The sequence below is a fragment of the Scophthalmus maximus genome, chromosome 22 (assembly GCF_022379125.1).
Source record: "Scophthalmus maximus strain ysfricsl-2021 chromosome 22, ASM2237912v1, whole genome shotgun sequence".
NCBI lineage: Eukaryota > Metazoa > Chordata > Actinopteri > Pleuronectiformes > Scophthalmidae > Scophthalmus > Scophthalmus maximus.
In genome coordinates, this window is record NC_061536.1 from 7,021,412 (window position 1) to 7,035,644 (window position 14,233).

The 14,233-nt window shown below is 45.8% G+C and overlaps 1 protein-coding gene across 1 annotated transcript; it reads right to left on the reverse strand.

Moving 5' to 3' along the window:
* Positions 1–1,389: 1,389 nt before the first annotated feature.
* Positions 1,390–7,455, reverse strand: gmpr (guanosine monophosphate reductase). Its single transcript, XM_035620020.2, has 9 exons — positions 7,127–7,455; positions 4,605–4,724; positions 4,211–4,294; positions 3,940–4,113; positions 3,766–3,847; positions 3,056–3,162; positions 2,548–2,590; positions 2,288–2,447; positions 1,390–2,154 (listed from the first exon to the last, which is right to left on the reverse strand). The coding sequence occupies exons 1-9, from the start codon at positions 7,211–7,213 to the stop codon at positions 1,974–1,976; spliced, it is 1,038 nt and encodes a 345-aa protein (XP_035475913.1). The 5' UTR covers positions 7,214–7,455; the 3' UTR covers positions 1,390–1,973.
* Positions 7,456–14,233: the final 6,778 nt, after the last annotated feature.

Below are 14,233 nucleotides of genomic sequence, written 5' to 3' on the forward strand. Positions count from 1 at the left end.
TGGGCAATTTGTGTCTTCATTTGGATATGAACACCAGCAAACACCCCATATACGCCTCACACAGAGCCACAGTTTTGGATGGTGATTTTCATATTTAAAACCTCACCTCAGATGAATTCTCTCTCCATTTGCTTGGCCGAGTGCTGAAGTTGAGCAGATAACAGCCCCCTCTAGTGTTTCGTAGGCTGCAGGACACACTGACACCCTTGAATTTTTGAAGACGGCAGTGATTTAAAAAAAGGCTCAAACTTCATGATAAATGATGGTTGCTGTCAGGTCATATTGTATAGAAATGTATGTTTTCTCGGCACATTCAATTTTGTGTTGATAAAATAAAATAAAAAAACGCCTGGCCTGGACACTGGAGCGCAAGAAAAAACAAAAACGGTGTTTAATAAATCTGAACATTCCAAGAAAATCCACAGTGAGCCATTTCCCGAAATGGACTGTTAATGTGTGTTACATCCATGCCACAATATTACTTGAATATGAATGCAGCAGGTATACAAATATCAGGCTGTGTGGATAAGTACCAACTAGAGTCAGGATATAATAGTAAGTAAAGTTTATTTAATATAGCACCTCGTTGTTTGCCCTGCCGAGGTTCTGCTGGTGAGAACTGCTGCCACTTCAGGATGCGGAGCCTCCTTTTTGCAGAGCCAGGTAAGTTTCTTCAGTGTCCATTCAACACACAGTACGTGCATCTTTAAACAGATATTGAGTTTATTGTCGGAAAAGAGGAAACACCGCGATCGCCTGCTGATTATTATGGTTTCGCTGCCTTCATGTTGTGTCTGCAATGAGTAGGAGTAACACTGAAATTGTCTTGTTTAAAGTCCCTGGTCTAGTTTAGTTTTCTTCCATTTGTATAGTGTTTAGTTGTACCGTTGCTTTACATTACATTACATTACCTCCTGAAGCTCCTCGCTCAAAGTGCAAGAGACTCTTTGACGCAGTAGAAGACACAAATCTCGCTAAATAGTCTCATCTGATTCTCCTTCATTGACTCCACTGGGCCTGACATTTAGGCCCAGTGGAGTCAATGAAGGAGAATCAGATGAGACTATTTAGCACTCGCAGCAGCACAAACCATCATTTTAGATATATATATATATATATATATATATATATATATATATATATATATATATATATATATATATATATATATATACAAAATGTTTGGCATACACAAATCTCACCCATGTTCATCTAGCTCAGGGAAGTTGTCCTGACACACTAAGAACACATGGTCGCACACATCAAAACTCACACGTCATTCAAAGAAAAGAAAAGAAATGGCTATGTAATATACTATTAAGTTGTGTGCCATTAATTATTGATTGTACACCTCGAATGGAGCTTCACAGAATGAACAACACAAGTGGGGACAGGAGCAGAAGGTTCTGCGTGCACTTTATTACAACATGATTTCTCCAGTGACAATTAAAGGGCAGCGTCTCTGGGCCTCGCCTGTGGATTTTGCTCATTGATTCCCACCTAATGAAATTCGAGTGAGTATCCGACTCCTGCTGCTGCTGAGTGTGTTTACATGCAAAGTAACACACACACACACGGCTCCCATTGTTGACATATCGTTGTACGCAGAAATGTGCAAGTTCAAGTGTGTATTTAGAAAGATTACAGCCGAGGGGCCACGGGCCTCAGGAGTCTGGCTCTCTCGTTCCCATTTCAGGGTGGGAACTTCTGGGGCATGACCTTTGCACAATGCCCGTTCAATAAGGAAATCTGTTGCATATTGTGTCTGTGAACGCACTCGCTGTAGGATTACGTTGCAGAGACAAGTTTCAAGTCGACCTGCAGGAAAATACCAGCTTTCTGACAGCAGATACCCTGAGAGAAACAGGTTAGGTGTGTGTGTGTGTGTGTGTGTGTGTGTGTCTGTGTGTGTGCGCGTGTGTGTGTGTGTGTGTGTGTGTGTGTGTGTGTGTCGGTCGAGCATGTACACTCCACTAAGTGAACATTTGGCTGGACTGCTGTGTGACACGGATGAAGGTGGTCCGCCGGCTCAGCTCTTTGAGCTTGGCGGCGCCCACGTAGGTGCAGGTGGAGCGCAGGCCCCCCAGCACGTCGCGGATGGTGTTGTCCACATTGCCCCTGTAGGGGACCTCCACCGTCCTCCCCTCGGACGCCCTGAGAGACAGAGAGACAGAGGATGAAGCGGGAAGTCCAAACGAAAATTCAGACACGGGTCTTCGTTTCCACTTTCTGAATCAGCGATGATGAATCATCGTGTGGACCCATCAGAGACTCCTGAGTCTCTCACCTGTACTCGGCGACTCCACCGACGTACTTCTTCATGGCTGTGTCGGAGCTCATGCCGTAGAAGAGTTTGTACTTCTTGCCGTCCTTCTCGATGACCTGCCCGGTGCACTGGTCGTGGCCGGCGAGCATTCCTCCCATCATCACAAAGTCGGCCCCGGCACCTGGGGAGCGGAGGCAGAGAGGTAGCGGTGGTTGGATTTGTAACAGTGACTCTCTGACATAAGAGGAAACAGCGAAAATTAAGAAAAATGGAGGTCTTACCGAAGGCCTTGGCGACATCTCCGGGGCAACTGCAGCCTCCATCCTGAACAGAGGATGAATACAAATCAGTCTCATGGGCTCACGTACGAGTCCCCAGCGCCCTCTACTGGGTCCATGACAGTATTATACATATAGCAACATCATTTCATTTCTACACTTCTGTTGAATTGACCTTAAAAAATAACCAATCATCAACAAATGCACTCATGCTACTAAACCTGCTCATATCTTGTTTGACTTCAGAGACTAGCATTAAGAATCCTTGACTGTGTAGTACACATAACTCATTCACTGTTCATCAAGTCAACCAACGGCAAATCCCGCTATTTATACACAGTTCTTTGAAACTGAACTCGATCTGAACTGAAAAAAAAAGCTGTTCAAAGGTTTGTTTTAATCGTTGCGATGGTCCCTTTACAGATTTGCATAATAATAATCATAATAAAAACTAGGACTTATAGTAACTCTGGCTGTCCATTATGTTTTTGTCCGGTCATATGGGACTCACGGAGATGATGTGTCCTTTCAGTCCGTGGGCCGAGTCTGCACACTCTATGACAGCACTGATTTGTGGGTAGCCCACTCCTGTCTTGATCCTTGTCGTGCACACAGAGCCTGCGACACACCGTTGACAGGACACACACACACACACACACACACACACACACACACATTGTCCAAGTCCATCTTCATGTGACTATATTCGTGTTCAATTGCTGCTGCGGTGGATCCTGCTATCTTTCAAATCGGGAAAAAGAACAGCGTCGGAGGTCGCTGACCTCATGTTGAACGAGCCATCAAATAATGTAAGTTAATGTCAGTTCATGACCAGATTCAGTTGGGTGCTCAGTGGGTCCCGGAGTCACTTTCAAAATGGTTCATTGGGTCCGGTTCTGCTGCATTGACAAAGGCGCCTGCAAGTACAGTACCTCGTAATCAAACCGTGTTTGCATGGCAACCTGAGAGCTGTAACTCAAATCCTTTGAGGGTAACATGCGGTCAGTGACTCCATAATGCATAGATACACACCACATGTGCAGTGAGAGGCACTTTGAGTCTGTAAAAGTTCAATGTGCAATGCATGTATGAGTGAAGCTACACCCAACAGTAAATATGAAATAAATACTAAAGGCATTCTGGTTCATGGGTGGATTTTTTTTTGCATCTGTCGTCTCGGCCACAGTCTCTCTGCAAATCGGAGGCGACACACTCTCTCACCTGGCCCGATGCCCACTTTGATGATGTCGGCTCCGGACAGGATGAGCTCCTCCACCATCTCCCCCGTGACCACGTTACCGGCCTGCAGGGCAAGAGGGCACGAAGGTTGGCACACAGTATCCCAGACACATGACCGCCCCTGGGGGGGGAGGGGGGTGCACCCGCCTCTCTTACCATGATGGTGTGCCTGGGAAACTTTCCCCTGACCGTCTTGACAAACTCCACAAAGTACTCGGAGTAGCCGTTGGCCACGTCCAGACAGATGTACTGGAGGGCAGGGACGGCTTCCAGGATGGCGCACAGCCGCTCCAGGTCCGCGGTGCCGCTGCCGGAGCTGGCGGCCACGTGCTGCGCGGGGAGGATAGATGACATGTGTGCAATTTACGCCCCCGTCGAACAGACGGCGTTCAAGGGGCGAAAAAGGGGCAAACAAAGGTGGTCTTACCTCTATGCAGTCTGGATAATTAGCAGCAAAGTTTTTCCAGTCTTCTACAGAGTAGTGTTTGTGAATGGCCGTGAAGAGGGTGTGCTACAGAGAGCGAGACAGACAGAAACACATCTCCAGTTTGGTTCTCAGACTATCTCAACTGACGCCAGAGGTTTTGTTTACGTGGCTCAATGTTCAAAAGTTGTCGTGTCGAGCGGTAAATCATTCGGTTCATGACTTTTGAGAGAGAGATTACAGACACAGCAGATGTCCAACTGCTTCTGTGGACAAGGTTGATTCATGTCCCCCCGCCCCCCCAAGGGTCCCCGTGGCGTTCTGTTTGTTTGCCTTGTGATTCTATGTCAAGTGTGGAGGGGACACGCTGCCGAATGGCGCCGCTGCGTTGACTCACTTTGCTGAGGACCTGCGCCATCTCAAATGTCCCTGTGGTGTCCATGTTGGCAGCGATGATGGGGATGCCAGTGTACGTCTGTTTGGAGTTGCGGAATGTGAAGGTCCTCTGCAGGTCCACCTGAGGGGCGACGAGAGGAAACTTGTTTTTATGAGCATTTAACCATGGCCCTGCCGCGGATGTGCTCCGTGAGCGCATCTGACTGAGGGCACACCGCAGACTTTCTGAGAAATGGGAGCAGCCTCGCGCCGCTCGTGTTCGGCACTGAATCGTTCAAGATCCAATGCTGCCGCCTGTAGTGAAACGTGATAGGCTGCACGAAACAAGCAGAGCTCATTGTGTCGCCGCTCCTTTTACAGGAAACTATTTGTCCGTGGCGATGATGCGAGTCATAGCTGGGATTCCTTCCTCTATAAATAAATATCATTTACGCGAGGATAATGTGGGTAACTGCTCGGTCAGCTGCTGTTGAGAACAGTGGAGTCTGCAGATGTCACAATGCACGATACTTTAGTGCAACACAAAGAGAAGAAATACAGAGGACACAAACTTAACGAAACGTAATCCTAACACAGTCTTCTTCCAACAAATGAAATCAGTCGGCACAACGACTTTATGAATGAAATGCTGCATGGATATGCTTTAGGAATGAGTGTGTACCAAACAGGAAACAGCTCTTAGCTGGAGAAAGGGAGATGCAGAGTTCAAGAGGTCAAACGTGATGTGAAGTGTTTTAAACTCATTTCCGTCTCGCTCATCGAAATCACTCCACTACAGTTAAATCCGAGAGTGTAGTGGAAGGATTGTCAGAGCCACGGTAAAATTGAGGAGAGAGGTAGGACGGTGAAAGAAGTATTGGGTGAGGGGAGGGAGGGGGAGGAGTGTCCAGCCGTGCGTATCCACTTTCCTGCTGCGGCAACTCAATACGAGCCTCCTCCTCTCTCGGACGCTGACTCAGCGGGATTTTCCATTCGATACGCCGGTAGGTTGTGACAAAGTATGACACACGGACACAATAGGAACAAAACACTGAACATGATTTTTTAAGTAGTAGATACTAAATGGCATTCGTCAGGTGTCAGGGTTTTTTTTTAAAGGCCACAAGCATATCAAATATTTGAATAAATGGATGTGAAATGAGTTCAATCAGTTGCCATGTTCTGTTGATTCCAATGGGACGGTCAAAGTATCGCATCAGATGTCCCCAGAAGAAGAAAAAAAGAAGAAAAAAAACGTATTGAACTCCAGACTGAGCGGATACAGTGCTGTGCAGTGGTGGTGCATGGGTGAGACCACAATGCATGTGCAGTAGTCGTGTGGCTTTTGATGCAGTTCATCGTCCATGATGTTCACATTCCCCTCGCCTACTCCTAAAAAAACATCTTGTTGGAAATCTCAGGTGGGATTCTGCCCCTGTGCAGAGTGGCAATAGTTCAAACAGGAGCAGTCGGCGGATGTCAAGAGTGTCAACAGATGCTTCGGGCCCTTTCATTTGGCTGCAGTACAGGACACGGCTGCAGTGACATTGGGTAGACTACAGACATCTGAAATCATTTCAAGGAGGCCTGATGCACTTTATGTCTTAGCTCAAATCTCTAAAAGAAAAGATGACGAGGTACGACGTTCGAAGATCACACATTACAGTTGGTATTTACGCTCCCTGCGTGCTCATGCGGAGCTGTGATCGGTGCCAGTCATCCTGATATCAGTGGCTGCGTGTGGAATGTGCCCTGCTTGACTGTCTGTACCACACGCGGCACTATTTTTAAACAGGGCTTCTCAGAAGTCCCCCAATGTCTCGGGTTGCTCAGCCACTTCCAGCTCCTGCCCCGTGATCTAGTGCCGCCGCACCGGGATTTGTGATCTTGGATCGGCACCAGCCCCCCGATGTAGTGCCACGCGGCAAGGTCGAGGAAGCGATGAAGGGCACACGGGGAAAGGGTTTGTCTTGTCCCAGAGAGACAAAGCGGTGGGCGGGTGCAGACACGTGGGCGGCCTGTTCAACCTGCTTCAAATCTCAGTAACTGTAGTTATCGATCTTATTTTTCATCTCTGCCTCTCCACTTCTTCCTTTGTTGTTGTTGTTTTCTTTGTCTGTTGTCGATTATCGTTGATGAAGCTGCAGTTTTTGCACAGACTGGCCTTGTTCTCTGTCCTTTGAGAAGGTCACCTCACTATTACATGCTCGTCCAGGCCAGGATACAACAAGGTGGTGGCTCGCCCACACACACACACACACACACACACACACACACACACACACACACACACACACACACACACATCTCAAGACAATGACGAGAGGCACGATATAGAGTTACACCGAGCTGAGTTACACTTTTTATCTACAGGGTTATAAGACCCCGCCCCGAATGCTGCAATCCCAACAAACCCATGTATAAATTGTACAACTCACCTCCGTTGCCACCATCATAGAACGTGCACATCCTGAACATCCTGATCTCTTGCTCTGTGACACTTGAACCACACCATGGAGAACACGAGCCGTTGACTGCACTGACCTCTGAGCGACTCTTCAGGCTGCTCCTCTTGGGTCGGAAGAGGACATCCTTAAAGTCCAGCTTGAGGTCCGCGTCCACTCGAGGCATCTTGGATGCCCGGAACACTGAGGACCAAGATGAAGAGGATGAGCGTGCGGAGGAGACTCCCCTGAGAAGAGCAGCAGCAGCAGCAGCAGCAGCAGCAGCAGCAGCAGCAGTGGTCGCCGGTCCCAAGCCCCAGCCACCAAACCCGAACCTCCAGACGGCCAGCGTATTTATAGCAACGGGGCGCCCAGCACAGCCCCGGCCCCCATGGCTTTATTTGGGCCTGGACTCCTCTTTCCCTCTCTCCCTCTTTCTTCCTCCGTCTCTCTGTCCCCCCCTGCTCTCTCTCTCTCTCCCTCCACTCCTCCAGCCTCCTGTCCCCCCCCACTCTCCTTCAGCAGAGTGGCAGGAGCAGCAGTGGGCAGGCTGACGCACACACACACACACACACACACACATGGAAGCACTGCAGCATTCGAACCACTGCAGTGCTTAAGAGCACACCTGCTGTCCACTCGGGGCATTGCTCGCCGAGAGGGCGAGGGAGACGGGGAATAAAAGCCAGAGAGATGGGGCGAGACGTGGAGACACAGGAAGGAGACACAGGCTACCATGGCAACGTATACTTAGTGCATCGACAAAGCACTCTGAAATGGAAAAGCCATTAGCTTGTCCCGTGGATATAGGATCCAGTCTGGAACATTATGCTTTGTCGTTTCTCTGTACGCGGGTGTTTTTAATATCCGTTTTTCTTTTTCTACCCTGATCTATTCGTGTGTGTTTCTTTAAAACTGTCCGGGGCTCCTGTGGATCTCTCTTTTTTTTTGCAAAGTATGTCAACTCTGCATACCAAAGAAGAGAAAAGGAAACATATGACTGGTCTTGAAATAACTTTGGCCTTGTGCACCGAGTTGAACCCTGTGGTAGAACAATGACCCTGATCCCTTCTGTTGGATAAGGTCTAAGAACTCGTTGGAGACGTAACACATGGTCTTGTTAGTGCATTCTGTGTCGGGGTCCCCCTTCTCCCAAAAATATGCTCGGCTTATTGTTACTTTGACTGTCGTTTGGAGGTAAAGAGTTTAGGATTATAACTTGTTTTTTTTTAATTGATCTGTTGGAGGGGAATTTTCTCAACTTAAATTATTATTTATCATTTTATATATTTTAATGAAGAAGAGTGGGACACTGAAATGGGAAGACTTTCTAAAGTTTTAGGTGGAAAAAAATAAATGTTATATGTCCCCTTGAATTCAACAAGCAGTACCAAATTGCTCACATTATTATATTTCTGTCTCCTAAATATGCATTTTTCTTTTCATCAACATCCAGGCGTTATTACCGGGGAAATTTGGTGAAAATGTAAAAACCTGCATCTGCCTTTTCATCAAGATCCATGTCAAATTTAGTTTAGGCATAATCCTGCTGACAATCAAACGGACAGGGGTAAAAAAAAAAAAAGAAAAGAAAAGAAAAACCTGCATCTGCCTTTTCATCAAGATCCTTCTCCCCCTCAAGTCAAGCTGTTGGTACAACGTCAGACCAGTGGATGTCAGCACAGCTACAGAAAACTGCTGCTGAATAAGGAGAGGACTGAGAGCTCAACAGTAAGGTTCAGAATCTGGGGAGTGAAAATCACATTCACGTTCTCCATCAACATTTTGAATGCATCCAGTGCCACCGCACCAGGATTGTGATCTTGGATCAGGTACCGGCCCCCTGGGCTAGTGGCACTTGGATCCACGAGGATGAACAACGTATGTTGTGAATGCCGGACATTCCGGCTTGTATTCAACTTCTTTCACAACTGTCTTGCTCTCGGAAATATTCAAGGTTTTCTGCGGTTTGTGCTCCACTGATAATGAATCCACACATTCTCACACTTTTCACGCATTTTCAATTCATATTCAATCGTACTCTCGGCTACGCAACCCTCCAGTCAACCCCTCAAAATGTTCCACATCTTTCAGACACTCGAGGCGTCATGCAACTTTCAATTTCCCATTCAAACCTTTCAAAATATTCCTCTTTTGTCTGAAGTGAACGCTCTCAGCCCTTCTCACATTAGTGTGTGTGTGTGTGTGTGTGTGTGTGTGTGTGTGTGTGTGTGTGTGTGCGTGCGTGTGTGTGTGTGTGGCGGAGTGGAGAGGAGCTGGAAAAATGATCTTAAACATTTTTCTTTAACTCGCCTCATATTCTCACAATTTTCACTCTTCGTGCATGGTTTCATCTGAACGTAGGGATTTTTGTGCTCCTTCTTTCCGCAGAAGCGAACAGACGTACACTTCTGGCACCACCAGGCCTCCAGGTGAGAGCGGTGCCAACCAACAAGTGCATTCTACCTACATTTGAAGCAGGTAGGCAGTAACCAGCTGTTATCTAACCAGCTAGCTTATCCTCAATACTCAGAATAATAATAATATGTTTTAAAGGCCTTTATCATAACTCCATTGCTCCAGTGCTTGTGTCTGACTAAGCGAGCATTATGCCGGCTAATCTATTTCTATTAATGTCTCATTCGTGCAGTCCAACAGAGAAAGGAGAGCGGTACAGCAGCTGGAGTGATTATTTGTTTGATTGTCGTGGTTATTTGTATCATGCATTGTTCATTTGGAAAAGGTTGGAAAAAATGTTCCCGTTTGACGTTAAATTTAGTGTGCAACGACAACAAATCCTGTCCTGACCTTACCCGACCCTAACACACGTGTTGTTGGTGTTCCGTGTTGTGGGCCTCAGAAATAGTGTTTGGTTTTTGGGTGGTGGTCTCGGTCCGGTTTTGCAATTTCAAATGTGGTCAGGTAACTCAAGGGGTCTCACCTCTGCGTCTGCTCTAATTCAAATGGGATTCTGAGAGGATTCACTGCATGTCATATGCGATGAGACCACAGATCACAGGAGTGTGTGTGCACCATTAATCCTTTAATCATTGCATCAATGGGGATGCCAATCACATTTGCATCATAATGGAATGTTTTGATAACATATACTGTACTACAAAACACTTGTACAGTATCACTTTGTCATCAATCGCTAATATCACCAGTGCTTAAATATTTCTAACCATGCGAATAACCAAACATCAAACAGGTTACTGTTTCAGAAATAATTATCTACTTCTTTACTTTTTAACATATGAAATAATATTCTTTCTTTTTATGTTTAGTCTTCTCTGGAACCAGATTACCAGTGTGACTGACTTTCAGATCACCTGGAGCCAGAACCCTTTTTTATTTTTGTTGCTGCTCCCAATAAAATGTTTTATGGTAACGATTCATCTCGTCGGTTCCAGTCTTAAAACTCTTTGCGTAAGGATGTTATGAAAGGTCAATGGAGTAAATGGATAGGAAATTTCGCTTCCGGAACCGGAGCCGCCCAAAAAGTGGGCGGTCACTGTAACAGTGTTTCCCGGCAACTAGATGTGTCTTTTGTGACATTTCATGTGTCTATTTGTCACCGCCTCACTTTGTTTCTGACTGTTGTTGCTTTGTGTTTCTTCCGATACAGGAAGCAGTTGCTCCTGAAAGCATGAAAACTGTGGAAATGGCCGTTCCCTGCACTCCACGCCTGTTACGATGAAGTACAGCGAATGTGGTTTATTCCACAAAAATATTCTGAACATGAACTCTGTCGTTTGCAGAAAGACATCAAGTGAAACAAGAGGGATTTGATCGAACTGAATCCGTGGCAACTTTAAAACGAATTATCGTCCTGAACATGGAAGTAAATTGACGGATCAAAAATGCCGTACGACATGAAAATAAACAGACCCAGCTGTATTTTTTCTCAGCCCAAAAAAATACAAGCACAATCATGATTGACACTGGATCCAATGACACCGTAACCCCACGTCTCATTAGTACAGAACTGATAGAAGCAGAATAATCCACAGTGGTGAGATAAACCAGTAACAGATGCTGTAAACCCTTGAGCACGTCACTCTGAACTGCACCGATAAGAAGGTGCTGCATAAAGGTCAGCGCTTTAAAAGGCTTACGAAGTGATAAACCTGATAAGGGGAGAACGCGTTGGCTCGACAGTAACTCTCCATGCTCCACGAAAACTGTGTCGGGGGAAAGTGCAAGTTACAACATATCTGCAAAGAACACGCTGGTTTTATGCTCACAAGGCCGGAGTCTCGCTCCCCTGTTTGAACTGCCACACTCAGTAATGATTAACTTAGAGAGGCAGCAGACAACATTTGTGCCCCTCGCGGTTCCAGGCGGTCTCAATGTTCGGTCACGTTGCAGGAGAGAGACGGCGGGTCAGGACACAGGTGCTTCTCCTCAGAGAGGTGACGCATTGAGATGGCCCACAAAAGAGTTCTTAGCCCCACGAGCTGTGTATTTAAACACTGTCACACTGAACAACCTCATACTTTTCAGTATCGCAAAATAGCTATATCATTTTTCGACAGAATCCAAGCAAACCTTTTGGGTTCATGCAGACAATGTAACGCCCGTGCAGTCTACATCGCTCCGCACCTAAATGTAACTACAACAATAACCGACGGTGACGTGCCCACAGTGGCACTCGAAATTCTTTGCATAGACAACATGGTGCCGCTCGTGTCGCTGGCAGGCTGTTTACCCAGTCTGAAACTTGTGACAGAACACAGACACGTGCCCCCGGCAGCTCACAGACTCAGACCTCCTCGCCATGGTTCCCGGTAACCAGCTGGCGATGGCGTCAGGAAGGTGGGCTCCGTTTGCCCGGAGGAAACCTTTCAAACACATGCGGAGGAGCCGCTTGTCCCCTGGCAGCGCGTGTTGCGGGCCAGGCAGATGTGAAAACCACATGGCAGTGGGTGTGCCGGGGGATGACGGAACTCTTTGATGCTCTTTTTCTGGCACGTGTTGAAATGATATTAATTAAAAAATTATTTTTGTGTTCCATCTTAGTGTTTCAGGTGAATAGGACGAAGGAGGATCTTACCCATCAGGGGAAAACCAGACGCGCGCAATTCGCTGAAAGTAACTAGAAAGCTGCGTCTCAGAAAGACGGCAGCGAGCTAAACGTGCTGCACCTCTTCACTCTCTTCGTCCGCCCTGGTTCCTGCATGGATAACACTTCAAAAGGCACAAGTGTAAAAATAACAATAACGAGCTTAAACCCCAGAGAAGTAGGTCAGAGGTCAAAGGTCATTCCGGTTCAACAAGAGAGCATGGCAAGTCCTCACACACACACACACACACACACACACACACACACACACACACACACACACACACACACACACACACACACACACACACACATTAAACCAAATACTATGATTTGAAAGGGGAACAACAACAACAACAACATCATCAACAACAACAACAACAACGTGGGCTTCCAGCGCCGAAAAACTCGGTTTTCAGCGTGACTTTTCTTTTATCGTTTTTTTTTTCCCCTCTGACACTGGCTCCGCCCACTGCTAAAAAACATTTTGTTGGTCCTCTCTCAACAAGAGATTAATGCAGCTTTGTGCAGTGTTAAGACACATTTTGGATTAGTGTGACAAAAGAGTATGTTCTGAAATGTTTCACACTTCAAAGAGCTTATGTGCCCACAGACTATTCGCATTTTTTTTCTGCAGCTTTTTCTGGGAACATTTCTCAGAAATACCATAAGCTTATCAACTATTTTTCTCCTGGTGTGCTTTCAACTACCTGATAACGCAAGTGTGCAGAGGCCGCGACACGGTCGCACAGTCTGAACAGGCCGACATGTTTCTCTGTTTCGCAGACAGGCATGGAAATGCTCCATGTTCAGATGTCTCTCACTTCACTTCCTGCTATCTTGAGGAGACATTTTTAGTCCACAGACTTGATCTGTTGTTACTTATTGAGCTCTGCATGGCTAAATACTACTGCCTTCTTCATGTGCCCTCAGTCGAAATAGCCCTCGGAGGCGATGCCAGAGTGAGAAGAAAAAAAAAACAGGACAGGGAAGAAAGAGAGAAGCATTCTCGTCCAGAAGGCCGTGGAAAGACAGAGGGGTTCAGGGTCAGGTCGAGTAGGGGAGCTGTTGTTCTTACACCTATTTCCAGACTTGATAATCACATTGCAGCAGAGCTTGTCATTTCTCATCAGTGGGGAAAGCGTCTCTGCACCACAGACTGTGCGGCTTTCAACTCCCTCTCCCAGCCGGACGATGACAAATTTGACCTTTCAGTGTTGTTTCCACCTGGAGCGCCGTAAAAAAACCCGAAAAAAACGAGGACTAATGTCACGGCAGGTTTTCCGTCGACACGTCCTTACATACCTGAGAGAAAAAAAACAACCTTTTTTCTGTTACTGTCTTTATCATGTCTTATCGGAATCTGGAGATCTTAACCCCGACTATATGAAGACAGGTATACTGATGGGCAAGACTCTTTTATAAGGACTTCCACGTGGTTATATATCAGTAAATCTGCCCTGAGAAACAAAGGCCCGATCTTACGAGTGCAACAGTATCATGTGGGGAAAAGGCCAGCGGCTAATCAACCCCAAATAACTTCTTGTTCTGATTACTGCTTAAAACCCTCCTCATAGTTTATGGCCGCAATGGAGCCTTTAAGATGTAAAAAGTATCAGGTATTTGACATAACAATATATTTAAGGGAAGCCCCGCTGTCCAGTACCCAATAAAATCATTGGTACACATAACAACTCATGTTCACTCCAGCATACAGAACAGTCCATGTGTTATAATTCTCTAGCTCAATTCACTTTTTGGTTTTACTGCTTTAAGATGCACAAAAACTCTTTCATAACTCCAGTGTTTTTTTTAAGAAACAACTTTATTAATACTTTCTCTTTTGTTAAAAGCAGAATATATATATATATATATATATATATATATATATATATATATATATATATACATATATATATATATATATAAAAGGTTTAATTCTAAGAGTTATTTTACAGATTATAGTGGCGTTTGCTTCAGAAAACAGAAACAAATTGCTACTTGTACAACGTGAAAAATAAAAGTCCTTCCCCTGCAGTGACTGAGCTTAATCAAGTCAGCATTTAAGTTTTCCTTTCCTTGCAAGAAAAAATAAGTCTGTGGAAAGTTCATAATAAAACAGTGTTGCTGCTACATTAAGGC